Source organism: Leucopleurus acutus (assembly GCF_964270905.1).
Source record: "Leucopleurus acutus genome assembly, chromosome: 3".
NCBI lineage: Eukaryota > Metazoa > Chordata > Mammalia > Artiodactyla > Delphinidae > Leucopleurus > Leucopleurus acutus.
The window spans coordinates 70,847,493-70,875,065 of NC_139145.1; the positions used below are offsets into that span (position 1 = coordinate 70,847,493).

The 27,573-nt window shown below is 39.4% G+C and overlaps 1 protein-coding gene across 2 annotated transcripts in view; it reads right to left on the reverse strand.

Annotated features, from left to right (window-relative positions):
- Positions 1 to 15,196, reverse strand: part of PRRC1 (proline rich coiled-coil 1) — a 43,492-nt gene extending 28,296 nt beyond the window's left edge. The window contains exons 1-6 of one of the 2 annotated variants that reach the window (XM_082837203.1): positions 15,156 to 15,196; positions 10,182 to 10,317; positions 8,692 to 9,081; positions 6,277 to 6,437; positions 3,616 to 3,718; positions 1,123 to 1,286 (exon numbers count right to left, since the gene is read on the reverse strand). In XM_082837203.1, the coding sequence (XP_082693329.1) occupies positions 1,123 to 1,286; positions 3,616 to 3,718; positions 6,277 to 6,437; positions 8,692 to 9,081; positions 10,182 to 10,296 (933 nt within the window). In that variant the 5' untranslated portion in view covers positions 10,297 to 10,317; positions 15,156 to 15,196. Of the gene's footprint in view, positions 1 to 1,122; positions 1,287 to 3,615; positions 3,719 to 6,276; positions 6,438 to 8,691; positions 9,082 to 10,181; positions 10,318 to 14,747; positions 14,866 to 15,155 lie in introns of those variants that run through there. The other variant, XM_082837202.1, reaches the window with a different exon arrangement.
- Positions 15,197 to 27,573: the final 12,377 nt, after the last annotated feature.

Below are 27,573 nucleotides of genomic sequence, written 5' to 3' on the forward strand. Positions count from 1 at the left end.
GTGGGAGCAGTGTTTACATGCTGATGGAACTGTTCATTTGTTTTTGCGTGTTTGTATGCTGATGGTAAAAAGTGTATGAGAGGGAGGGCAGAACTCTTGGAACTTTAGCACTTAGCATGCAAGAGGCGGCCAGGTCTACTACGGTAATGGGATTGGCTTGTGTATGTGACAAATTTTTTAATGGTAACAGTCCAGAAGACAAAGTGTACAATATTCAAGCGGTGGTGTGAGTATGCAAGTGTGTGAAATTTGTTTTCAAAATAAGCCATTCTATTATCTGCCACTGTTACATAGGGATTATATAGGTATCTATAGACTTAATCACAAGGTCTTCTTCCCTCACTACCAAAAACTATGGCAGTGTCTTCCTTTGGTAAGTGCATTACTACTGGTAATGTAATTTAATAGGTCTCTATATGCTGATGAGACCTTGGCACACTCTGGTTATATACAGGCTTTGTGCCTATAACATGCCAGCTAGTCAGGTCTCTAAGGCAAGGTAGTTAAAAGGACAGGGAAAGGGAAGACTCAAAGAAAGTAAGTTAAGAAAACTTTCTGCATGAGCGCCGAGTCCCCTCATCAAGTACTGGCTTGGCCAAAAAGTTCGTTCGGGTTTTTCCGTAACGGAAAATACAAGGGAAAAGGGGGACTTTGTCAGGTGTATTTACAACCTGCTTACTAGAACCCCATTACTACTCTGGAAACTTCCAAATATATGAGAATCCCATAAACCATGAAGAAATACATAAAGTGTAAAGTATTATTAATAGTGATAGTAATAACAAGCTTACGGGATTCAAGGGATATTATAATTTCAGTAATGGATTTAAACGTTAATACTGGGTTAAGAAGATCTCTTTCAGGACTAAAACTGCTCTCTTTCTGTGCTCTTGGCATGTGGTTCCTCCCCTCCCCCGATAGTCAAAACCTACTTTAGGTTTCTTTAAATTAAAACTCCACTGTATCTTCCTAACACTACAGAATTGTCTAGTTAAAAACCAAATCAATATTTCAGTATGTAAAAACCCAAAAGCTCCATACAGACCATAGGATTATCATCAGAAATTTTAAAAAATGAACCGCCAGCTACTATATCCCGAAAAAAGATGCTCTTTTACTCACTTTTAATCCAGCTGCATAGCCCACTGGCTGTGGGGCAATGCTGGACCGCCCAGCTTCCCCTATCACCACAGCTAAGCCGAAGACCTCCTGGAAGGCATCTCGGACAGCAGCAACTTTCACTTCTTTATTTGAGGTCACTACAATGTCCAGTTCACCTCCAGATTCTACACAGACCAGAAGAAAATTTCAATTCCAAATTAAAATAATGAAATTCTCATAATTGCTACCATGCACTAACATTTTATTACATAATTACTCTTAACCTGGCAAAACAATGCAAGCTATAGATTACCTTTTTATTGGCTGAGGAAACTGAGGCTGATAAGGTCTCACCCAAGGTAACACAGCTACTTAGCGATGATGTCAGGACTCAGATCTAGGTCTGTATCTTTTCACTACACTGCCTGATGCAAGCAGACACATTTCACCCTGTCATCTAATGGCATCTTACTCTGAGATTTCTCAAGAAAGCTGTTTGTGAAATATTTTGCCCTAGAAACAATGCTTTCTCAAGAAAGCTGTTTGTGAAATATTTTGCCCTAGAAACAATGCTTTTCCTCAGTTAAGTATCTTTTGGAACAGCTGAAAATATTTTCCAAATATTTGGGCTTTTTATTATGGATTTCTTTTTTCCTGATTGAAACAATGTTCCACAGATCCCATCTTTACTGGAATTTCTTAAATTATTGAAACCTAAAAGCAAGGGTTACCATAGGAAAGAAGAGGAAGACTATATGTTTTTCTTTTTTTTTTTCTCCATGTGGGACATATCTCTTAACGCTATCTAGCTAAGTACTGTTCCATTAGGCTTCAGCTCAAAAAGCTTTTCGGTTTTTTGTGATGACTCATGCCACTTTTAATGATTATGAAAGGAGAGCTAATCAAAAAAATGTTGAAACTGTGTTAAAGTCCATTTCTAATAGTTCTTGTGCTTTCTTGGTACATTTGAAATTGTTATGGTGATTTCTAAAATATTTATATAAAAACATGGTAAGTTTTACTAGAGTTTTGTTAGATCCAAATGGTCTCATTTTTGCTGCCTGTCAATAGCTTTTTCACACTCAGTATTACTGCTTTTTATAGGTGATGAAGATTATATGTTATTATATCTTCTAATAATAGAAATTTTATTTTTTATCTTTCTCTCCCCGTTTTATTTTCCTTTTTCTGGATGTCATGCAGAGTACTGGCCTGGGAAAAGTCTTTGGTTTGAGTCCTGATTTTATCACTTACTAGCTTCGGTACCTTGGGGAAGTCACTGAGCTTGTTTCCTCACAGAAAAGTTCCTGCCACCTCACAGGGCTTGCTCTAAGGATTAAATAAGGTAATTGATTTCACCATCTAACACAGTACCCATTAAAACAACAAGAGCTCCAAAAATACTAATTCCTTTCTTTTTCTCACTAAAAATAAGAGCTTGTGAAGAGAAGAAAATATATACTGCATTAATTATGTCAAACTTGATTATTATGAATATATGAAATCAGTATATATGGTAGGGTCCAATTTCTAAACCCTGGCAATTACAAACGCAGGGAACAATTCAGCTGAGTTAATTCTTTGATTCAATTTTCCACTTAAAGGGAAGCAAAGAAGCTACGTGTTAGCTCCACCACGTTGTATAACCTAGGATAATAATAAAGCTCTCTGAACACAAGTTCCTCATCTAAAACTTGAGAAAAATAACACCTAGCTTGCAGAGCTCTTATGGGAATTAGTATCTGGCAGATCAAGCATTTAATAAATGGTACTTATCATTATTAGGTCTTGCCCTTTGACATTTACTAGACAATTACCAACCGACTCAAGACTTATGAAAGCTACTGACTTTTTATTGCTACTGAAAATCTCTGTTCAAGTACCTGGTGCATAGCTTTGGCCACTAAATTGTTATCTTCAACAGAATTACTAATAATTGGTCACAAATCCTGCTAAAAGATTATGTTATTTCACTTACTGGATATGTACATAAAAAATTAATCCTCCAGTTAACCGTCTGGAGGATTCTTGGTAATGAGGGTTCAAAGGTGATTAAAGTAGCTTTCCCAACAAATCTAGTAATGACATATTATTAGTAAATAGATTAACAGCCTATAAAAATGTTATTCCTGAGTTACACATAAACACATTTAATTAAAATAGATAACTGGAGAAATGTCAAAACCAAATATGAACAAAGCAACACTTCAAATGTCAACAATGAATGGTAAAATTCATATAAAGCAACACTAACCATATTCATAATTAAAATCAGTAAGTATACTAATAATTCAAATCATTTTTACTCCTCCAAAGTTCATTCTGGGAAGTTTTCAAAATTTATTTAATGGTGACTAAGAAAAAGATGAATTAAAAGTATCAAAACCAAGACTGACAATCAATGTAAGAATATAGGAGGATTTTCACTAATTACAAGACCTGTGGGATTACACTCAGTGGCTGACATGAGCACATACTTTATATGGCAGATGCTGCTCTATTTTATGTACATACTGATATATGGAGCCATGCCAGGGTCCAGCGTTGTAATCATGCTTTCTACTGAATGTTTTGTTTTATCAAGCACAGATTTCACCATAGGGTTCCCAGCCACACCCTGCACAGAACAAATTCACATGTAAATACTCATTCTAAGCAAAGAACACCATGATTACCGGATGGTGAGGAAAAAAAAATTTTTTTTTAAGTTTCCAATGCATTGCAGACCTATACTTTTGTAAAATATAAGAAAACTAAGGTTATGGCAATGTCAAATTGCTATGAAATTTCAAAATGCTTCCTCTCAATTTCTCTTCTCATCTCATCATAGATTGACGGCAATCTACTGACCCCACTTCGAGCAACACTGGCCTGGGAAGTATGTTTACTGCATATATATGTATGTGTGTATGTATATATGTTTATTTCATTTCTATGTATACCTATATTTTTATTTCATTTCATTACTATTTATCTATATAAAAGACTAGGCAAAACTTGTCCATCAAGGTCCCAAATAAAGACTGCAATTGGATGTCTCTGAAGACTCATATTTTGTTCCCTAATACAAAAATAAAAACAGTAAAAACATTTCTTATCTTTATTTCCCAGTTACTGATTACCTTAATATATAATACTCTGTTCTATGAAAGTTTCTTTTCTCCTACTTCCTATTTGTTTTGTTCCCAAATTCTCCCTTTTAATAAAGCCAGACCTAGTCCTCTGAATTCCTAAAACCACACTATTAGACAGAAGGAACCAGATCTGAGTATTTCCTTCCATCTATGCTTCTTCCACAGTCAAAGAGACTTAGAGACGGCATCTGGCTAACAGGCCATGATTCCACCTGTCCCAACCTACTACTAAACTAAGGAGATTCAGAAAAACAGATGAGTTCATAACACTGATATTTAAGACTGTCCACCCATCTTATGCTGAATATTAGAAGAGTTATTTACAAGATCTGTAGGGTTGAACTGAGTATTACAACTGGTAACGGACATGCTGACACATGCTCTTAACGAGGAAAAGAAGTGACAGTCTCTACATAAAGAAGACCTTTAAAAAGCACAAAGTGATATAAAGAAGCAAGCTTAGAAAAATGCCATCTTTCTGATACATAAAACTCAAACGCTGTAAATCAGTTTAACCAGCTACCAATTTAAAAATATGTTTAACATGTAATTAAATTGCAGCCAAACCCTCAGAATATTGAGGGGAACCTGACAAAGCGATTCTAAAATTCATTAAGAAAAAGAAATAGAAAAGACCAGCAAAGAAAAATTTTGAAAACAGCAAACTTACACAACCAAATGCTGATCTGCCTTTATGAATGCAGAGACTCAGAACTGACTTTTCTATCTGACTCATCGATAAATACTCTTCATCCCCACCTCAGCACAGAGTAGGCTTTCAATAAATATTAGTGTAATAAATAAACAGTTACAATAATTAGTGTGGTACTGTTGCAAGGACAGGTAAAGCAGTGAAATAAAATACAGAGTGCAGAAACTGAGGTTAACACACAATTTAGTAACTAAGGTAAAGGTAACATATCAAATCACTGAGATATGATTTTGGAACAGTCGATTAAGTGGTTGGAAAAAAATTAAGTTTGATTTCTACCTCATATAATATAGTGAAGTAAGTATCAGCTATATCAACTTGGTAAGTAAAAAAAATGAAACCACAAGAAAATTAGAAGAAATCATAAAAAAATAATTATCATATAATATAGTAGGTAAATGTGATTTTTAACATTTAAAAAAATTGAAAAAAAAATTGATAGAAATGACTCCCCAAAATTTAGAAGGCTTTGTGTCAATAAAGCATAATAAAGTTGAAATGTAAGATAAAAATGGAGGCTACTGCAACATATGATAGCATATAATAAAATATTCTTCTTACATTAAGAGTTCTTACCAATTCATTAAAAAAGAAAATCATCCCAATTCAAAACTGAGCAAAGAACATGAATATAGACTTCACAAAATAAAAATACAAATGGCCAAAAATCACATTAAATAAAGTTCAAATTGAGTAACAAAGAAATACAAATTTAAACAAGGTATTATTTTTTGCCTATCAAATTAGAAAATACTACATTTCAATTAATAAAATCACTGCTGGCAAATGAATGATGTTATGACAGTGTATCTTGGTATAACCTTCCTGGAGAGCAATATGTATCAGTAATTTTTAAAATGTCCACACTGACATTTACCAAGAATTAACTCTGATAAAACAGAGATGCACATAAAGATTGGCATACAAGAGTGCTCATCATAATTTAATTAATAAGAATTACAATTAGAAAATGCCAATAACAGGTAAGTGAAATAAAACATGGGAAATAAATGCAATGACATGTTGGGCAAAGTAGCCTGAAGAATTATAGCTGGGAAGATGTTCATGATACACGCTAGGTAGACAAACAAAAGACACAAAATTGTGTCCATGTGTCACTACTCCAGTTTGTTTTTCACTAAAAAAGAGAGACATTTACATAGATATGCGCATCCAAAAGACAGAGGAACTATAGAAAAAGTGTAATAAGAATAAAAGGTATTTTAATTTTTCCTTACACCTCTTTGTATTTTCAAAATTCTCGCTAATGAATATGTTAGTTTTATAATTAAAAAATTAAACGTGATTTTTAAAGTAAACACCCCTTACCTTAATAAAACCCCAGAGTCCACCAGCAGATGCTTCATCCTGCCCTCTGCCAATTCTAGGATCTTCTTGCTGCTCTGGAAAAGTTATGGCTGATGTGGTTCCAGTTCCCTGTGCCAGAGACGTCAAACCAGCTTGCTGAGTAATGGGAGTTGGCAGAATACCTAGTTAATGGCAAAAATGTCAATATATGTAATTTATTCCATAAACTATTTCCTATAAAAAGAAGATACAACATATGAGATGAGTAGTTCAAAACAGCTTTAGTAATGTAACTATATACTCAGGCATTTCAACACTGAGATATGAGCTCAAAGAATCACCTAAACCTTTATAAAATATACAAAATTCCAAAGAAGAAATTTCTTTCCCTCTTCATAAGCTTACACCAAGTGCCCTGAAAATGGACAGAAAATATACATCCAAAAGTACTTCATGTTTGCCCTATGAGCACTTGGATGCAGACAGCTACAGTTTGAATCTCTTTAAAGCATAAAAATAGCTGATATGAGCACTCAAGCCCATCATACAAAAAGCATGTAAAAATTAGTAAACATATCCACATACCCTATTTTAACTCAAAAAAAATTCACATACACATGGGTGTCATACTTGTACTCTCGAAAAATTTTTATTTGTTAAGGTAGACAAGCCAAGTTGGATTATAAAATCACAACAAAATTGTTTCTTTTCCTAAAATGAGAAACAACAGGCAGAATATGACAGGATGAAGTTTTGATATTGATTTCCAATAACCATTCCTGGGAAGTCGAAAAAGGAGGGGTAACTGACCTAGAAAATAAAATAGTCCAATTCCACCAACTCATGGCACATACACTTATTTGTTTTTGAACTTTTACCTGGCCAAATAAAACTACTCCCTGGACCATTCAGTCCTAATAATTTTTTAAGTAAAGCTTTTAAAAAAACTCTCAGACTTCTTGATGTTTCTCTATAACTGCACAAAATGTTAGGACAAAAGTTTTGAATTCTGTTTGACATTCCACATACGAATCATGTACTAAGTTTTATATCATATAAAAATTATATTTAAGTAACATCAGCTTTATTTTAATAATTTAAATGAAAACAGGAAGCTCTGGAGATCAAGGAAAAGGGAATGAAACATTCATGCACAGTAACAGGACCCCTCATACACTGCTGGTGAGAAAGTAAAATGGTGCAGCTGCTTTGGAAAATAGTCTGGTAGTTGTTCAAAAGCCAGCAATTCTGACATGCACCCCAGTGTTCACAGCACAGCACTATTTACAACAGCCAAGACATGAAAGCAACCTGAATGTCCATCGACAAATGAATGGATATATATATATATATACACATATACAATGGAACGTTACTCAGCCATAAAAAAGAATGAAATATTGCCATTTGCAGCAACATGGATGTACCTAGAGATTATCATACTAAGTGAAGTAAGTCAGACAAAGACAAGTATCATATGGTATCACTTACATGTGGAATCTAAAAAATGGTGCAAATGAACTTATTTACAAAACAGAAATAGACTCACAGACATACAAAAAAACCTTATGGTTATCAAAGGAGAAGGAGGTGGGTAAATTAGGAGTTTGGGATTAACAGATACACACTACTATATATAAAACAGATAAACAACAAGGACCTACTGTATAGCACACAGAACTCTACTCAATATCTTGTAATAACCTATAATGGAAAAGAATCTGAAAAAGAATATAGATATATGTATAACTGAATAACTATGCTATACACCTGAAACTAACACAATGTTATAAAGCAACTATACTTCAGTTAAAAAAAAAAAAACCCCTCCAGGAAAAAAAAAGTCAGCAATTCTGCACCTAGGTATAAACCCAAGAGAAATGAAAACATGTTCACATAAAACCTTGCACACAAAGGTTCATAGAATCCGTATTCACAATAGGCAAAAAGTGCAAACAACCCAACAGTTTATCAACTGATGAAATGCATAAACACAACGTGGTATATCCATACAATGGAATATTATTCAGTCTTAAAAGGGAAGTTCTGACACATGCTACAACATGGATGAATCTTGAAAATATTACACTAAGTCACAAAAGACACATATTATGAGTCCATTTATATGAACTGTTCAAAATAAACAAATTCATAGAAACAGAAAGTAGATTAGTGGTTCTGAGGGCCATGAGGATTGCGAGGAAGTAGGGAGTGACAGCTAATAGGTATGGGGTTTCTCTGGGGCTGATTAAAAGGTTCTAAAATTGATTTTGGTGATGGCAGCACAACTCGATAAACACAGTAACAACTATTAAACTGTACACATGAAAGGGTTGAATTGTATGTGAATTTTACCTTAATAAAGCTGTTTAAAAAAAATAATAAAACATTCACCATAACCACTTGTTTCAAAGTATCAGTGAGAGAGAGAATTACCTGTCACCGGAGGTGCAGAAAAAGACGGCATCAGGGGTGTCTGGGGAGCTCTTCCTGCATGTCCTCGTGTAATGTCATAGGCTGAGCCGACAGAGAATCCTGATGTGGGAGGACCCGAAGCGGGGGCAGATAAGAGAGTGTTTGGGGCAGAAGTGGAAGGTGGGAAGTGGGGTAAAGGAGGGTTACTGAAGGCAGCAGCAGTTGGTGGAGAAACATGAGGTGGTAAAGAGGTAATGAGTGGAGGACCAGAAGGAACCGGTGAAGGAGGCACAAAGGGCAAGGGTGGCGAAGGCCTCACAGGAGGCAGGGACTGCTGAGGGGTGGAGAAAGTGTGTGGCGGCGGGGGCTGCACAGAGGACACGCTTGGAGAAGAGAAAGCGCTGGCCGCAGCTAGAAAAAGGAGGGCAGGAAAAAGTGCGTCAGTGAAATGTTTTTCACTTAGTTTTCAAAGTGTCTCATTACTGTCTTCTTGGAAAATTTTAAAATTTAACAGACCCTATCCCAAAAGTTATTTTTAAATGTGTGATGTGAAATATATGACTATGACTGAGTGCAAATGACTTTCAACTCCCATCAGTAAAAGCAGCAGATATGTAAAATTAAGTTATGGTATTGCAGACCTTTGTGTTTTTGTTTGTTTTGATGTGCTTTTAATAAAATAAAGACGTTTTTCATCCCTGCTGATATGAGCATAAAACCTCACAATTTAAGGCTCAAACTTTGGTCAGAAGGTTAATCACCACAAAGTCACAGAACATTAGACAAAGCTAACACATACTTTTTAGGATATCTCTGTCATAACAAAGAAGATTTCTAGTCAGTATGAACATAAAAAACGAAAGTCAGGATAAAGCAAAACATATATGTTTTCTGTCTTTGGGCTTAAATTAAAAAAGGCTATCTCCCTTCATCCTGGCAAAGATTACAGAATTTTTAATATACAGGCACACCTCATTTTATTTTGCTCCGCTTCACAAATTGACTGGTTGTGGCAACCCTTGTGTGAAGCAAGTCTATCAGCACCATTTTTCCCAACAGCATTTGTTCTTTGTGTCTCTGTGTGACATTTTGGTAACGCTCACATTTCAAACTTTTTCATTATTATTATATTTGTTATGGTGATCTGTGATCTTTGATGTTACTAATGCAAAAAGATGACAACTCGCTAAAAGCTCAGATGATGATCAGCATTTTTAAGCAATACTTTAGCAAAGTTTTTACTTAAGGTACGTACATTCTTTTTTTTGACATAATATATTGCACACTTAACAGACTACAGTATAGTGTAACCATAGTTTTTATATGCACTGGGAAACAAAAAAATTCATGTGACTCACTTTATTGCAATATTCACTTTATTGTACTGGTCTGGAACTGAACTCACAGTATCTCTGAGGTATGCCTCTATGCTTTTTTTAAATGACTCTGAGAAAAGATAACAGTATCTTGACTAACCTCAAAACATACTGATGCTAGACAACTGCACGTACCTAAAGGGGCTGGCGGGGGAGACGGCTGTGCTGCTGTGGCAGCGACAGCCAGTCCTGCTGAACTTGGTGGAGGAGTCCCAGGTGGTGTTGTCTCTATTCCACTCTCTTCCATCATTTTTCTTCAATTACGGTAAAACTGTAAAAATATTAAAATGTAATAAATATTACACAGTAATAAGAAGTATATTTTTAAACCTTGTATAGTTATAGTTTTTTAAAATAATCAACGGACAGATGTCTGTCTTTACTGTTTATAATGCCACTTATCTCCAGGTGAAGGGTTTGTCAAAATTCCTAATAGTCTGTGAGAATATTTAGTGTGCAAACAATCTGAGACATTTTCACACACCTACTCCATTACTGAGAAATAATTTTATGGTAACTAAGTAATTAATTACCCAATATATTTCAAATAGTAAATTACTAATTTAATTTCTGCCACATGGATGCATGGTAGATTTATATCTAGATTCCAGTCACTATTACTTTTAAAATAAAAATAAGTTATTTAACATATTCTTGAAACACTTCCTCTCTCATTAAGCAGTGTACGAGGGCTACTCCTGTTAACAGTAAAAAAAAAAAAAATTTTGTTACTGTGCTCGATTCCCAGGTTTTCTTAGTTTACACTCTAAAATGTGCCCCATAATGGCTAAATGATATGTCTTGGGTTTTAGAAAATGTAACTGTAGCAAAAATGCCACTAGATAGCATTTTGACCTAACAGTCAAAAATGGGTTACAAAATGTGGGAAAACTTCCTTAAAAATTACAAATTTTCAAGCCTGCCTCAAGTATAAAATCAAAACTTCTAAACCTACCAAATAAGTTTTTGAAGTTTTTACTCATTTAACAAATATTCAGTAACGGTCAACCACTTGCCAAGCACTGTACTGATGCCTCTGGAAATACAGTGTAAGCAAAACAAACGGGATACTTAAAGTCCGGTCCGGGAGACAGTCAAACAATGACAGCAACATAACAATGAACTATAGCCTGAATGATGTGCTCTGAGAGCAAGAACAACTCTGCTCGCTGGGAATACGGTTTTGACTTGCGGACAGAAAAGGGTTCCCCAAGGAAGTCACATATAAGCTGAGATCTGAGGGACGATCAGAATTTAATTAGGCAAGGGAAAGGAGCTAAAGAGGGCACATGCCAGAAAAAGTGAATACAGAGAAGGTATAAAGGCCCTGGAAGGTTGAGGGACATTGACACATTCAAGAAAACGCATGCAGCAGAAAGGAATAATGAGGACCGGAGACATGGAGAGGAACTCAGACTGCGCTGACACGTATAAGCCAAATTAAAGAGCTGGGTCTTTTAAGAACAGAAAGTCACTGTGGGGCATTCAAACTGGGAATGACATATTGTGTCTTTTCACTTTCTTGAAGAAATTTCAGATTCACAAGAAGATGCCAAAATAGAGCAGACTTCATGAGTACCTTAAACCCAGTTTCTGCCAATGATGGCATCCTACGTAACTAGACTACGGTGATAAAACCCAGGAAATTAACACTGGCACAATGCGAGTAACTGAACTACAGACCTTATTTGGATTTCACCTGTTTTTACATTCACGTGTGTGTGTGTGTGTGTGTGTGTGTAGTTCTATGAAGTTTCATCATATGCACTGACTCACGTAGCTACCACCACAATCAGGACACAGAACTGTTCCATCACCCCAACGAAACTCCCACATGCTGCTCCTTGGTCACACCCTCTCATCAACGATAAGCTCTGGCAACCAACTGTTCTCTACCATTTTCTCATTTCATGAATGTTATGTAAATAGAATCACACAGCACACAACTTTTTGAGATTGGCTTTTTTCACTCCACAGAATGCTCTTAAGATCCATCCAAATTGTTGGATATATCAATGGTTGGTTCTTTATTGCTGAAGAGTATTCCATTTTATAGTTGTACCACTGTTTGCTTATCCATTTATTTGTTGAAGGACATTTAGGCTGATTCCAGCTTTTGGCCATTCATATTTGGGTTTTGGAAAAATTCCTCTGACCACAGTATGCAGTTTGTGCCTTAGGGCAGTCAGAGTAGATGCAGAGAGACCATTAAGAAGGATACAGAAGTAGTTCAAATAACATCCTAGGTTAGTGATTCTCAAATGGGGAGTGGAGGAGGGTGATTCTGCCCCTCTCCCCCGCAAGGGTCATTTGGCAATGTCTGGAGACATATTTAGTTGTCAGAACTAGGGGGTATTACTGGTATCTAGTAGGTAAAGGCTGGGGATACTGCGAAAAATCCTACAATGCACAGGATGCCTCCACAAGAAAGAGTTATCTGGCCCCAGACTAAGGTGATGATAGTGGAGATGGAGAGAGTGGATAGACTCAAGAAATGTTTAGGTGGTTAACACTCAGTGACTGACTGGATATGGGGTCCAGGAGGGGGAGAGGCATGACTTGCACAACTGGAGAGATGGTGGTGCCATTCAGTGAGACAGGGATCACTGGAGGAGGTCAAGGTGTATGACTGACATCCTGGGAGCGGAGGGATTACGCAGTATTTAATACTGGACCTGCTAAGTTCAAGCTCCTTGAAACGTCCAAGTACCGGTGACTTGGTCTGCAGCTCAGCAACCACATAAATGCGGGCTTCATCAGTTTACTGATAGTCTCTAAAGCCATGTGCTGAAAAGAGATTCTATGAGAAGACCAGGAGAAAAAAGAAGATGGCCCAACGAACCCTTGAGGAAGAGCCCAGGAGGAAAAAAACAGCCTGCAGAGAAGAATGAAAGACCAGAAAGATAGGAAGAAAACCAGGAGGCTGTGGTGTCCAAAAGCCAGAGAAGAGTGTTTCAAGGTAGGAATGGGCAACAGTATCAAATGCTACAGAAAAGACAAATAGGATGATATATGAAAAAGTCAATAGATTTGCCAAACTGGAGATAAAACCTAGTGAGAGCCGTTTCCATAGAAGGAGTGGGGATAGAAGCCAATTTCAGCTGGACTGAGGTGTGAGGTGAAGCAAATGTGTACAACACTTTCAAAAAGTTCTGTTTTGAATGTAGAGGAAAGATCTATGGCAGTAAGTAGAAAACACGTATCCAGGGAAGCAAAATCCTTTCATTCAATACCTACAGACAAAGATAATCAGGGACAGAATGGCCTTCTGGGGACTTTATCACCCCCTGATAAAGCTACCTCTTTTCTTCATCTCATTTTTCTACTGGTTATTCATCTTCCTCCTACAGATGCTACCAATTCTCACAGTAATTAGTAGAAATCATATTTAAAGATAAATATTAATTAATGCATTTGCAAAAGAACCTGTATAATGAATACAACCCATAAAATGGAATAATTGGTCAATTTCTTTCTGTCTTTAAAAGCCACACTATTTGAGAATTGGCTTAATGACAATATTGGGTAAATTTTGGATGCATAAACATACCTTTTACTAAAGAAAAGCTCTTGTGATAAAAGTAACAGCAAAATGTCAGAGTTGGTAAAGGTTCTAGTGCTCATTCTCGACACAAAAAGGATATTAATGTATCAGCATTAAACAAAAAGTGATGGAAAAAAAAGTGATGGAAATGGCTTGGAAAATTGAGTCCTCAGTCTCTGGACCGACCCTGATCTTCCAATTTGCGTGTGTCTTGGTTCTTCAGTTAAAAAAAGTAGGTGGTTACTTATAAAGATACAAGAAAAGGTTTGATAAATGTAAAAGCTTGTTAAAAGCGATTATTATTGTTGATTACCGGTTCAAAAGATAATCTCTACTACCCTTTAGTGAGCACTGCTACAGGAAGGTCTGAGTTTTGTCTCTGCATTCCCACTTCTTATCCCAAAATAACTTCCATAAACGTTCACTGACAAAATAGCAGCTGTACAGGGAAAAGACTGGAATGCCAAAATGCGTCACGTTCGCAGAAATCTACATGTTGTCTCTTAAAATAACTACTTGGAATGACAAAAACTCTCTTGGATTGGACAAATTCTGCCAATCTACAGAACAGGCTATCCGGCAAACTTGCCCGAAGCAGTTCCCAGGAACGAACAAAGAGACAGCACAGTCCAAAAGCCCTCTGGAGCGGCGCTAGGCACCGATGGGGGAACCCACGGGAAAGGAAGCTACATCCCATTGCCCGTCCCCGTTTGTTGACCTAGGAGTCTCCCAGGCGGTAGCGGCCTCCCCCCAAACTCTGCCACGTCTCCAGGCCGGGCCGGGCCGAGCTAAGGTCAATGGGCTCCTGCCTCCTTATCTCCCCTCCGGCCAGCGCGGTGGAAGGTGGAGCCAAACAACCCGGGGCGCCGGCGCCGGTCCCGGAACTGGAGCAAAGTGCCGGATAAGACCCCCGGGCCACACCCACCGTGTAAGCCGCGGCGGGAACAGCTTGCCTCTCGAAGCGCACCCTGAACCCTGCAGGCACCCACGGCCCGCGCCCGGACTGCACGACGGCGGAACTCCCAAACTACCCTCGCTCTCGGGGCGCCTGCCGGCCCGCCCACCTCGCACCACGGCGCCCCTGGGCACCGGCTTGGGAGCCCGCGTCCCGTCCGGCCGCCCGCATGCACCCGCGTTACTGCCAGGCTGACGCTCACCTGCGGGCCGGAGAGGGTGTCTGCGTGGCAGCGAAAAGCGGGGACTACGGAGGCTGAGCTGTAGGACTACGACTACGAGAAGACGAGCAAGATGCAGGAAACCTCTCGCCGCGCACGCCCCCGCCTCCAAGATGGCCACCGTAGGTGCACTTCCCTGCGCTGCCACGTCGGCCGCGCGCCGCCCCGCCCCGCCCCGCCCCGCGCCCCGCCCCGTCTCGCTCGCCCGGAGCCCCGACCCGTGGCAGCAAATTTAACCTGCTGGAGTACTTGGGGTCAAAGATCCTCCTTCCCGCAGGGCTGGGTGCTGCCCAGCTCTAGGAGCATTCTCCAGCAGGGCTGCCCAACTTTCCACGCCGCAACCTCCGTACGCGAGAATGGAACCCTTGTTACCGGGTGTAGCTCACTTACTCTGTGCCGTGGCCGCCCGCGGGGATGACGATGAACCAGCCCGGGTCGTCCAGTCCAGTCCCCGCCTCCAGGAAGGACCTTGCTCCGGAAACAGGAGACTTATCCTATGTATTTTCAAAGATTTCCAAATAATAGCGGTTGCATCAAGAAAGAGAGAGAGCACGGTGGCAGCTACCATACTGATTTCCCCCCCAAAGTTCATGTATTACACATTCTTTTTTTTTAATGGAAAACCAAAGATTATCCACTTTCTTAACCTTACGTGCTGCCCTTAAAACAGTTCCTGAAAGTCGGTGCTCAATAATGTACACTAAATAAATCAATGAATAGAGTGCAATGGAGGAATATAAAGAATTTGCAATCAGAAGTCCTGTTTAGGTCCAGGAGTGCCCTAATGCCACTTGAGCAGTCATGAGACCTTGTATAGGTCACTATACAAGTGACCTTGTATAGGTCACTTATTCTTCCTAAGTCTCAATATTCCATCTGTAAGATAGGAATAATGTTGTTTGCCATCTCTAATCAAGCAGGTAACAGAGTTAAAATAAGACATACGAAAGCACTTTTTAAACTGAGAGGTAAACACATGAAAAACTCGTTTTTATTGTTCCCAAATTCCTTCAGGAACTCATTTGTAGATTTAGCATTAATATAATATCCCGGACTCGACAGCTGAAAGCATTTAAAAATTCCAATACCTCACTGAAATGTTAATACTATTTAACTATGCCCTAATTTCAGACAAAATGACTTGCAGCTGCAGTGGGTTGTTCCCTTTGGCAGTGACTCTTATCCCACCCACTGAGAATGTGTGTAGATGGCTGTCTAGGTTACTCCCCAGAAAGTGCTGTTTGGGTTGGTGTTGAAAATAGTTAGCATCTCTATCCTCTTTGGTCTACACCCTTAATAGCTATAAGAACTGTTCCTTTCTTCATTCATTCAACAAATATTTATTAGTGGCTGCAATGTGCTGAGCATCAGTACTGGAAATGTAGCAGTGAACAAGACAGACAAGATCCTTACACTGAGAGGCAGATCTTCTCACAGGAGAGGCAGGCTATGAGCAGGAAAATAAAAGAACTAAGTACTGTTTGTGAGGGCACTTTGAGGAAAGTCAATAGGGTGATTATTATTGACAGTAACTGGGGTAGGCCACTTTGGATAGGACAGATGTGCAAGGCTTCTCTGAGGAGGTGCGATTTGAGTACAGATCATAAGGAAGCAGCCCTGTGGTTCTCTGAACAGAAGGAAGAGCGTGCAAAGACTGTGAGGGAGGGTGACTGGCAAACTTGCAGAACAAGAAGGAAATCGGGACTGAGAGGGTGGTAAGAAATGAGGTCAGAGAGATAGCCGGGCCAAATCGTAGCCAGCCTTGTAGGCCATCTTAAGGCCTTCGGGTTATATTGAGAGAAATGAGAAGCAGGTGGAAGGTATTGACCAGAGGAGAGACAAGACTTGACTTCAGTTTTCAATCATATTCTGATTGCTGTGTGGACTGTAGGCAGGTGCAAAGACTAAAGCAGAGTGATCATAATGAGATGATGGTGCCTTAGAGGAACTAATGGGATGAGGGCAGAGCGGGTACATGGTGTGGACATATTTTGAAGGTTAAGCTGTCATGATTTACTGATCGATTGGCTGTAGCTGTATTAGTTTCCTAAGACTGCCAAAAAAAATTACCACAACTGGTTGGCTAAAAGCAACAGAAATTGTGCTTCCCTGGTGGCACATTGGTTGAAAGTCCGCCTGCCGATGCAGGGGACACAGGTTCGTGCCCCGGTCCGGGAGGATCCCACATGCCGCGGAGCGGCTGGGCCCGTGAGCCATGGCCGCTGGGCCTGCGCGTCTGGAGCCTGTGCTCCACAACGGGAGAGGCCACAACAGTGAGAGGCCCGCGTACCGCAAAAAAAAAAAGAAAAAAAAAGCAACAGAAATTTATTCTCACAGAGTTCTAGAGACCAGAAGTCCAAACTCAAGGGCCAGCAGGGCCTCTCTGAAGGCTCTAGGACAGCATCTTTCCTTGCCTCTTCTAGCTTCAGGGGAGCCAGATGTTCTTTGGCTTGTGCCAGCCTGACTCCAATTTCTGCCTTTATGTCCACATGGCCTCCTCTCCTGTGTCTCTGTGTCTCAAATCTCCCTCTGCCTTTCTTTTATAAACATGCCTTTCACTGCATTTAGTGCCCACCCTAAATCCACAATAATCTCATCTCAAGATCCTTGAGGATCTAGACCCTATTTCTAAATAAGGGTCTAGATTTCTTCCTATTCACAAGTTCCAGGTGGACGCGTCTTTTTTGTGAAGAACACTGTTCTACCCACTTACATGGGTCATGAGAAACAGGAGGCAACCAAATAAGCAGGATTATAAACTAGGTTTTGAAGTTAACCTTGAATTGCATTTATAAATTGTTTTACTCATCGTGTCTCATTTAAACTTCAAAACAACTTTGTGTGGCAGGTGTTATTATTATTCCAATATAGGAAATAAGAAAATTAAGGGTCTGAGAATTGTGTGTAGGCCTGGGATTAGAACCCAGAATTCTTCAGCTATACCCCAGATTCTTGCCTGCTTTTGGGGTGGTGGGGTAAGAAGATATGTTCTTAGACGGAGGGCCTTGAGGGGAGTCCGTGGAAGATTATAGCTTAATGACAGACCTACTTAGGTTTTTGGTTTTAGCTAGCAGAACTCATCAAATTTGTTTGTGCAGGACGTCTCTAACACATAATAGAGTTCATTGCTGAGCTACAGTGCTATAGTGGAACTTGGCCTTTATTGCTCAAAACCAGAGGCAAACGAAATTACTTCCCACTTGAGGCTTTTTTCAGCTCAATTTGTAGTTAATAGATCTATTCTTAAATAGTCTTAAAACAGTCCATAAAGTTTGTACTATTCATATGAATGCTGGCGTGTTTATCTCCAGGTGGAGAGGAGACCAGGCTGGCTGAGGCTCTGAGCATCTGCAGCATAACTGGGACTAGAGGCAGGGCTGAATCTGTTTGAGAGACTCTGGGCTCTGCTGAGAGAACAGTCAGTGAGTTATCCAGTCAGGAAGGACACATCAGCAGATGTGTCAAGGGTACCAGCTCATGCATAGAGATCAGGGGCTCATACCCACATCCAACTCCTGCAAAGAGGAGATGTAAGTTCCTTTGGCACCTAGGAAGGAGGAGGATGGTTGTCCCAAACACTGCATGGGACATACCTGTACTAAGAAAGTATTCATTGCTTATCTGGAATTCAACTTTAGGAGGAAAGCAAGCCACGACCGAGAGTCTGAGAGGCAATGTAGTGTAGATTAGGACACAGATATCGGTACCAGATGCCCTGGATTTGAATCCTGACTCTACACCTGCTAGGTCAACAGCTAGCCTTGGGCATGTCACTTAAACTCACTGTGTCTTGATTTTTTCACCTATAGAATGAGAATTATACTAATACTCATAGTTTTGTTATTGTTGTTTCTTGGTTTTTGGGGTTTTTTTTAATTTATTTTATTTTTGGCTGTGTAGGTCTTCGTTGCTGCGTGCCGGCTTTCTCTAGTTGTGGCGTGCAGGGGCTACTCTTCGTTGTGGTGTGTGGGCTTCTTATTGCAGTGGCTTCTCTTGTTGCGGAGCAGGGGCTCTAGGTGCCTGGGCTTCAGTAGCTGTGGCTCGCGGGCTCAGTAGCTGTGGCATGTGGGCTCAGTAGTTGTGGCTCGCGCGCTCTAGAGCGCAGGCTCAGTAGTTGTTGCACACAGGCTTAGTTACTCTGCGGCATGTGGGATCTTCCCAGACCAGGGATCGAACCCGTGTCTCCTGTATTAGCAGGCAGATTCTTAACCACTGCACCACCAGGGAAGCCCCTTACCTCATAGTTTTCTTATTTGTGGATTGAATAACTGAATATGTGTGAAGTGCTTAGAACAGTGCCTAAATCACAGTATTCTCTAGATAAGTGTTAGAGGTAATAGTCTCTATATATTCTTTGCCTTTTAAATTGCCTAAATATTCACCTGACAATGACTGTTTTAAACCAAAAAGATTTTTATTTAGGTGAGTCTGAGTTGTAATTTCCAAATAAAGTTTTTATATGCTTCTTTGTTTGTTTTCAATGACAGAAAATGTAGTTTAGTTTTAAACAGAGTGACTCAACCTCTTGATTTGCCCAGGACACTCCCAATTTACTGCCATATTCTCAGCATAATTATTAAAAGCACCCACCTTTTACTCTCAAAAGTGCTCCAGGGCTTCCCTGGTGGCGCAGTGGTTGAGGGTCCGCCTGCCAATGCAGGGGACACGGGTTTGTGCCCCAGTCTGGGAAGATCCCACATGCCGCGGAGCGGCTAGGCCCGTGAGCCATGGCCGCTGAGCCTGCACGTCCGGAGCCTGTGCTCCACAGTGGGGGAGGCCACAACAGTGAGAGGCCCGCGTACCGCAAAAAAAAAAAAAAAAAAAAAGTGTTCCAATTTGGACAATAAATCTTGTGCTTATCCTAGTTACAGAGATATTAAGATACCCTCGGGCTTCCTTGGTGGCACAGTGGTTGAGAATCTGCCTGCCGACGCAGGGGACACGGGTTCGAGCCCTCGTCTGGGAAGATCCCACATGCCGCAGAGCAACTGGGCCCATGAGCCACAACTACTGAGCCTGCGCATCTGGAGCCTGTGCTCTGCAGCAAGAGAGGCCACGATAGTGAGAGGCACGCGCACCACGATGAAGAGTAGCCCCCGCTTGCCACAACTAGAGAAAGCCCTCACACAGAAACAAAGACCCAACACAGCAAAAATAAATAAATAAATAAATAAACTCCTACCCCTAACATCTTCTTAAAAAAAAAAAAAATTTACTCTCTTTGCACATGTGAGTTACAGTGTGGAAATGTCAGTACCTGCTCCTCACCTGAACACACGTAATCATCATTACCAGAGTCCACTACAGCTTGCTTCAAAAAACTAACTTATCTTTCTAAAATATGGATTTATAAAAACACTCTGACCCCTCACTGCCTGCATGGTAAAATCTTAAAAACTCAACTTATCCTTGTTTTCTAGACTCTTCTCCTCTTCCTGCATCTTCCTCCATATTCTCCAGGCACCAGCCTCAAGGATATGCCCCCCCCTGAAACCATGTGCCTTTGCTCTGATCAGTCCCTCTGCCTGAAATGCCTTTTCCCTTTCCACCAAATGAGGAATCCTCATTTTTCAAGGACCAGCTCAAAGTTTTCTTCCATTATAAACCTTCATGCATTGCATTTTTGTTGATTTTGTCTATATTCACTGTTCATTTATAAGCTCCTTGATGGCAATAACTTTGTCTTTAAAATCCCAATATATTCACATGTTTACATAGAGTGACATGTTATCTGCAGACAGTGACATTTTTACTTCTTCTTTTCCAACCTGCATTCCTTTTATTTCTTTTTCTTCTCTGATTGCTGTGGCTAGGACTTCCAAAACTATGTTGAATACAAGTGGAGAGAGTGGACATCCTTATCTTGTTCCTGACCTTAGAGGAAATGCTTTCAGTTTTTCACCATTGAAAATAATGTTTGCTGTGGGTTTGTCATATATGGCCTTTATTATGTTGAGGTATGTTCCCTCTATGTCCACTTTCTGGAGAGTTTTTATCATAAATGGGTGTTGAATTTTGTCAGAAACTTTTTCTGCATCTATTGAGATGATCATGCGGTTTTTATCCTTCTGCTTGTTAATGTGGTGTATCACATTGATTGATTTACATATGTTGAAGTATCCTGTATCCCTGGGATAATTCATGGTGTATGACCCTTTTAATGTGTTGTTGGATTTGGTTTGCTAGTATTTTGTTGAGGATTTTTGCATCTACGTTCATCAGTGATATTGGCCTGTAATTTTCTTTTTTTGTGTGATATCTTTTTCTGGCTTTGGTTTTGGGGTGATGGTGGCCTCGTAGAGTGAGCTTGGAAGTGTTCCTTCCTCTGCAATATTTTGGAAGAGTTTCAGAATGGTAGGTGTTAAACCCCCAACAGCCAAAGCAATCTTGAGAAAGGAAAACAGAGCTGGAGGAATCAGGTTCCCTGACTTCAGGCTATACTATTTTGATGACTGTAGCTTTGTAGTATGTATGGCACTGGCACAAAAACAGAAATATAGATCAATGGAAGAGGATAGAAAGTCCAGAGATAAACGCATGCACCTATGGTCACCTAATCTATGACAAAAGAGGCAAGAATATACAATGGAGAAAAGACAGTCTCTTCAATAAGTGGTGCTGGGAAAACTGGACAGCTACATGCAAAAGAATGAAATCAGAACATTCTATAACACCATACACAAAAATAAACTCAAAATAGGTTAAAGACCTAAATGTAAGGCTGGACACTATAACACTTTTAGAGGAAAACATAGGCAGAACACTCTTTAACATAAATTGCAGCAAGATCTTTTTCAATCCACCTCCTAGAGTAATGAAAATAAAAACAAAAATAAACAAATGGGACCTAATTAAACCTAAAAGCTTTTGCACAGCAGAGGAAACCATAAACAAAACAAAAAGACAACCCTCAGAATGGGAGAAAATATTTGCAAACAAGTCAACTGACAAGGGATTAATCTCCAAAATATACAAACAGCTCATGCAGCTCAATATCAAAAAAACAAACAACCCTATCAAAAAATGGGCAGAAGATCTAAATAGACATTTCTCCAAAGAATACATACAGGTGGCTAAAAAGCACATGAAAAGATGCTCAACATCACTAATTATTAGAGAAATGCAAATCAAAACTACAATGAGGTATCACCTCATGCCAGTCAGAATGGCCATCATCAAAAAATCTACAAGCAAGAAAGAAAAATATTACATGATATCACTTATATGTGGACTCTAAAAAAAAATGGTACAGATGAACTTATCTACAAAACAAAAATAGAGTTACAGATGTAGAAAACACACTTATGGTTACCAGGCAGTAAGAGGGGGGAGGGATAAATTAGGAGATCGGGACGGATGTATACACACTACTATATATAAAATAGATAACTAATAAAGACGTACTGTATAGCACAGAGAACTCTACTCAATACTCTGTAATGGCCTATATGGGAAAAGACTCTAAAAAAGAGTGGATATATATATATATACATATATATATATATATATATATATATATATGGATACATATAACTGATTCACTTTGCTGTACAGCAGAAAGTAACACAACACTGTAAATCAACTATACTCCAATAAAAATTTTTTTTAAAAATCCCTACAAACAGTAAATGCTGGAGAGGTTGTGGAGAAAAGAGAACCCTCCTACACTGTTGGTGGGAATGTAAATTGGTACAGCCACTGTGGAGAACAGTATGGATGTTCTTTAAAAAACTAAAAATATAGAGCTACCGTATTATCCAGCAATCCCACTCCTGGGCATATATCCAGAGAAAACCATAATTTGAAAAGGTACATGTATCCCAATGTTCATTGCAGCACTATTTACAATAGCCAGGACATGGAAGCAAGCTAAATGTCCATCGACAGATATATGGATAAAGAAGATGTGGCACATATATACAATGGAATATTACTCAGCCATAAATAAAGAATGAAATAATGCCATTTGCAGCAACATGGATGGACCTCGAGATTATCATACTAAGTGAAGTAAGTCAGACAAAGAAAGACAAACATCATATGATATCGCTTATATGTGGACTCTAAAAACATGGTACAAACGAACCTATTTACAAAACAGAAATAGAGTTACAGATGTAGAAAACAAACTTATGGTAAGAGGGGGAGGGATAAATTGGGAGATTGGAATTGACATATACACACTACTATATATATAATAGATAACTAATAAGGACCTACTGTATAGCACAGGGAACTCTACTCAGTACTCTTTAATGACCTATATGGGAATAGAATCCAAAAACGAGTGGATATATGTATATGTATAACTGATTCACTTTGCTGTACAGCAGCAACTAACACAACATTGTAAATCAACTATAATCCAATAAAAATTAATTTAAAAAACAAATGTTTATATGAGTATTCTATGAACTTTTTTGAATTGATTTGAACTTTCTATGAAGATCCATGTGTAGAACACACATTGCAAAAAGTACTTAAAATCATCTTTTTTTTTCTCCCCTAAATACTATTTTGCTAAAAATAATCATGTAGGTGGCTGAGCAAATATGCTTCCTTTGGAAAATTTGAAATTTTACTTTGAACAAGAAACCATGCAACTGAAATGAGTTATCTGGCAAAAACAAGAACAAAAACAAAAACCACACTGATAATATGCAGTAACATATTACAAAGGATTCTAATTTTTTTCTAGACTTTTTTCTTACAAAGTTTAGTTTGCATAATTTTCACTAAGTGTTCCCGAAGCAATAATAACTCCTAAATATTTATACCTGTAGTATTGATTCTCAAGTCTTTGGATTTACAGAACACTCCACTCTTCCCCTCTAGGTTTTATATCATAGTTTAGAAAAGAAAAGGAAATATAAAACAGTTGTTCTTACAAGCACATTCATTTTCAAACAATGTTTAAAACTCAGAACTTGTATTCATTCTTTTGGCAATTCAGCATTTTCTCTAAGGCTTAGAATTGAAATTTTGGGAAGACAGTCTAGGAGATTAATGACTCCAGTTCACATACCACATACCAACCCAACTGCATGTACACAGCCATTTGGTGTCTTCCCACTTGCACTTCTCTTAGAACTGCTGCTGAGCAGGTCATCAGGGTAACGTGGAAAATGCACTAGCTTAGAAATCTAATACTGCCATTAATTAGCAGTGCAACTCTGGAGTTACCTTCCCTGCGCTTCAATTTCTTCCCCTGACAAGTGAAGGATAGATAAGTGATTTCCATACTGGATGTTAATTATGGTTGGCTTCCTAACAACACAAGAAAAGAAACTGATAAGACATTGTACTTACCAACATAGATGAAAAGTCCTAGATGAAATGTTAGAAGATGTAATTGAGGAGGATACAATGATGATGATGATGATGATGATATTGATATACATTGTGATTAACTAGGTTTTTTCCCCCAGGAATGCAAGAGTGGTTCCATTTCAGGAGAATGTACTGATGATTTAATAAATTTTAAAAGAAAATGAATCTGATAACACCCATAGATACGGAAAAAAGCATTTGATGAAGTTCAACTCTTATTCATGATAACTCTTGGTTAACTAGAATTAGAAGGCATCTTTAACCTGATAAAGGGCATCTGCAAAACAGCACAGAAAATATCATAGTTAATGGTGAGCTATTAGAAGATTTTACTTAAAATAAGTAATAATGGAAAAAGAGATTAAAATTTTTAACAGGGAAAGTAAAAACCAATACTGTTCTCATCTGCAGCAAAACTTCCTATTGAAATGATCCAGTACTTATCCCTTGCACCCCTTTTTCAATTTTTAGTGACTAGTCCATAGATTTAAAAACCATCTATATTCCAGAGATTCCCCCATTTATGTGTCCAACCATAAATTCTCTCCTAAACTCTAAACTACTTAATAGCTTTAACTAGGAGTCTCATCAGGAGGCTAATTAAAACTCTTGATGTTTCCAAAATAACCCCACTCCACTTACACTCTTCGTGCCCAGTGAATGGCAATTCTGCTTTTGCATTTGCTCTGGTAAAAAACACCTTGGATCAGAGTCAACATCAACAGTGGTAAGTCATGTTGATAGAATCTGCCCTCGATATGATGTGATGAAAATGGCACTTTCCTCTGTAGTCTTCCTCCCCAAGACCCATAATCCTGAGGGATGGTGAGAATAAAGATATATTCTATGGGGTAAGACGGGAATAAAGACACAGACCTACTAGAGAACGGACTTGAGGATACGGGGAGGGGGGAGGGTAAGCTGTGACAAAGCGAGAGAGTGGCATGGACATATATACACTACCAAATGTAAAATAGATAGCTAGTGGGAAGCAGCCACATAGCACAGGGAGATCAGCTCGGTGCTTTGTGACCACCTAGAAGGGTGGGATAGGGAGACGCAAGAGGGAGGGGATATGGGGATATATGTATATGTATAGCTGATTCACTTTGTTATAAAGCAGAAACTAACACACAGTTGTAAAGCAGTTATACTCCAATAAAGATGTAAAAAAAAAAAAAAAAAAAAAACCCGATATATTCTACAACATCCCTGACCACTATTCCTCAGAACTGTCAGGTTCATCAAAAGTAAGGAAAGTCTGAGAAACTATTACAGCCAAGAGGAGTCTAAGGAGACAACGCCAACTAAATGTAATGTGGTGCGGAAACAAAGGCCACCCAAAGGAGAACAAGAAAAGGCTCTTTACTCAGAGCTTGCAAGGGAGTCAGCCATCACCACTTTTGTTTGGCAGAGACTCAAAGGCAGGCAGTGCAGTAGAAAAGCTTTTAGGGGAAAGAAGGGAAGGCTTCAGGTATGCCCTGATTAGAGGCTGTGGCATGAGGAAGCTGTAGGTGAGATATCTAGAAGCCCAACATTCTATGTGATTGGTTAGGAGGACATATTTGGCTTTCTCTGGTTGGTCCTAAATTGGAAGCTGTCAGTTATTAATCAACTCTGGGTCATTTGGGGCTGATTGCTGCAGGGGTTACTATTTGGCTTCCTGGGCAGGTTGCTATAGGTTGCAGGTCAGAGTTCTATTTTTATATGTGGTCTGGCCGTTGTCCATTTTTATATTCAGTCTCTCAGAAGTATCCTGGATGAGATCTTGGAACTGAAAAAGGACATTAGGTAAAAACTAAGGAAACCCAAATAAAAGCATGACTTTAGTTATTGGTTCATTAATTGTGACAAGGGCACTGATGTAAGATGTTTTAGTGGCAGAGGAAACTGGGTGTGGGGTATAACAGAACTCTGTACTATCTTCTTAATTTTTCTGTGAATCTAAAACTGTTCTGAAGACTAAAGTTTATTTAAAAGCAACAACACCTTAGAGATATCCTTGACTCCTCCCTTCCCTCACCCTCCACATCCAATCCTTTCGCAAATTCTTAGTATTGACCCCACCCCTCTGCTGTACGGGTGTCACCTTAGCCAACTTCATCACCTCTGCCTTGGAAATCTTCACTAGTTTCCTAAGGGCCCACCTGCTTCCACTCCAGGCTATGTGATACTTTTCCACAGAGCTTTACTGTGGTCTACAAAGCAACGGAAAGCTTCAACAGGTTTGGGAGCCCGATGAATATAGTTGGTGGAGGAAGGAGAGCCGTCAAATCGTATTTCTAATGACTGGATCAAATACAGTCCCTATAAAAGTCAGCAGTTGGCCCTTTTCAGGGACTGGATCCTACAAGCATAGCTCTGTCTCACTTAGCAAGTATAAATTCAGATTTTTATTTCAGATGCTAAACATTTTTTAAAAGTTTGAGTCGATATGTTTTTTTCATTAGTAATGTATACACACAGTACAAAATTCAAAGTTATAGAAAAGTGTGTAATGCCAAGTTTCTCTCATAAGTCTATACTCTAAACCTCATTGTTCTTCTCCTTAGAGACAACCACTGCTCTGAATCTCACAAGCACATGTAATGCATACTCTTTTTCTTGCGTTTTTTACCCAACTGGAAATACACCACATATACTGTATTATACCTCAGTGCTCGGTGTGTGTGTGTAAATACTGCACGCACATGAGTGTACACACACATGTGTACGAGACAGGCCTGGGACCCTTTGCTGCAGTGCTGCAATGCTTACACCTGGATAAACATCGAGCAACAAAATACAAAGAAACTATAAGGGACTAAAAATAACTGTGTGCAGCTGGGGAAAATTATGGACAACCAAATACGGGAAAGACCAAAAAGGCCAACTGCCACTTCTGAAGAGCCGGGAGCAAAAGCAGGGTACTGTGCATGCCCCCTGCACACACCACCACAAAGGGGTGGGCAAACCATCTAATCTACCCCTCTGGCCGACCCCTGGACACACTCCTACCCTCACCCCTTATAAGGAACAAACTCACCCCCACTCAGCGAGCGAGCAAGAAGGGGAACCTGTTATTTGTTTTTGCTCCCCCCAATAAATTTGAATTTGAATTTATTGTCTGGCCTCTGATCAATTTCTACTGATTAAGGAGGCCAAGAACACTGGTCAGTTAACATACTTGGTGGCAACCACGAAGGGACCATTGTCCCCTTCCCAGGAGAGACTCTGGGCACCTCCAGGACCACTGAACGCAGATTCCCTGTGGGTAGCAAGCAGCCTCCTGAACCTCTTGTTTCAACATCACCACGTTTGGTGTGTCTGCCTACCTGGCCCCTGAGGACCTTAGTACCCTCCTTCAGGCAATGCTTTCCCCCTCTCCTTTGTTCTTTTTTCCCTCACCATCCCTTTCCCTCTCCTGAAAACTCTACTTGTCCTCTCTGTCCTCTCCTACTTCTCTCCTATTCTTCCGAGAGAGTGGATGTCGGACAGC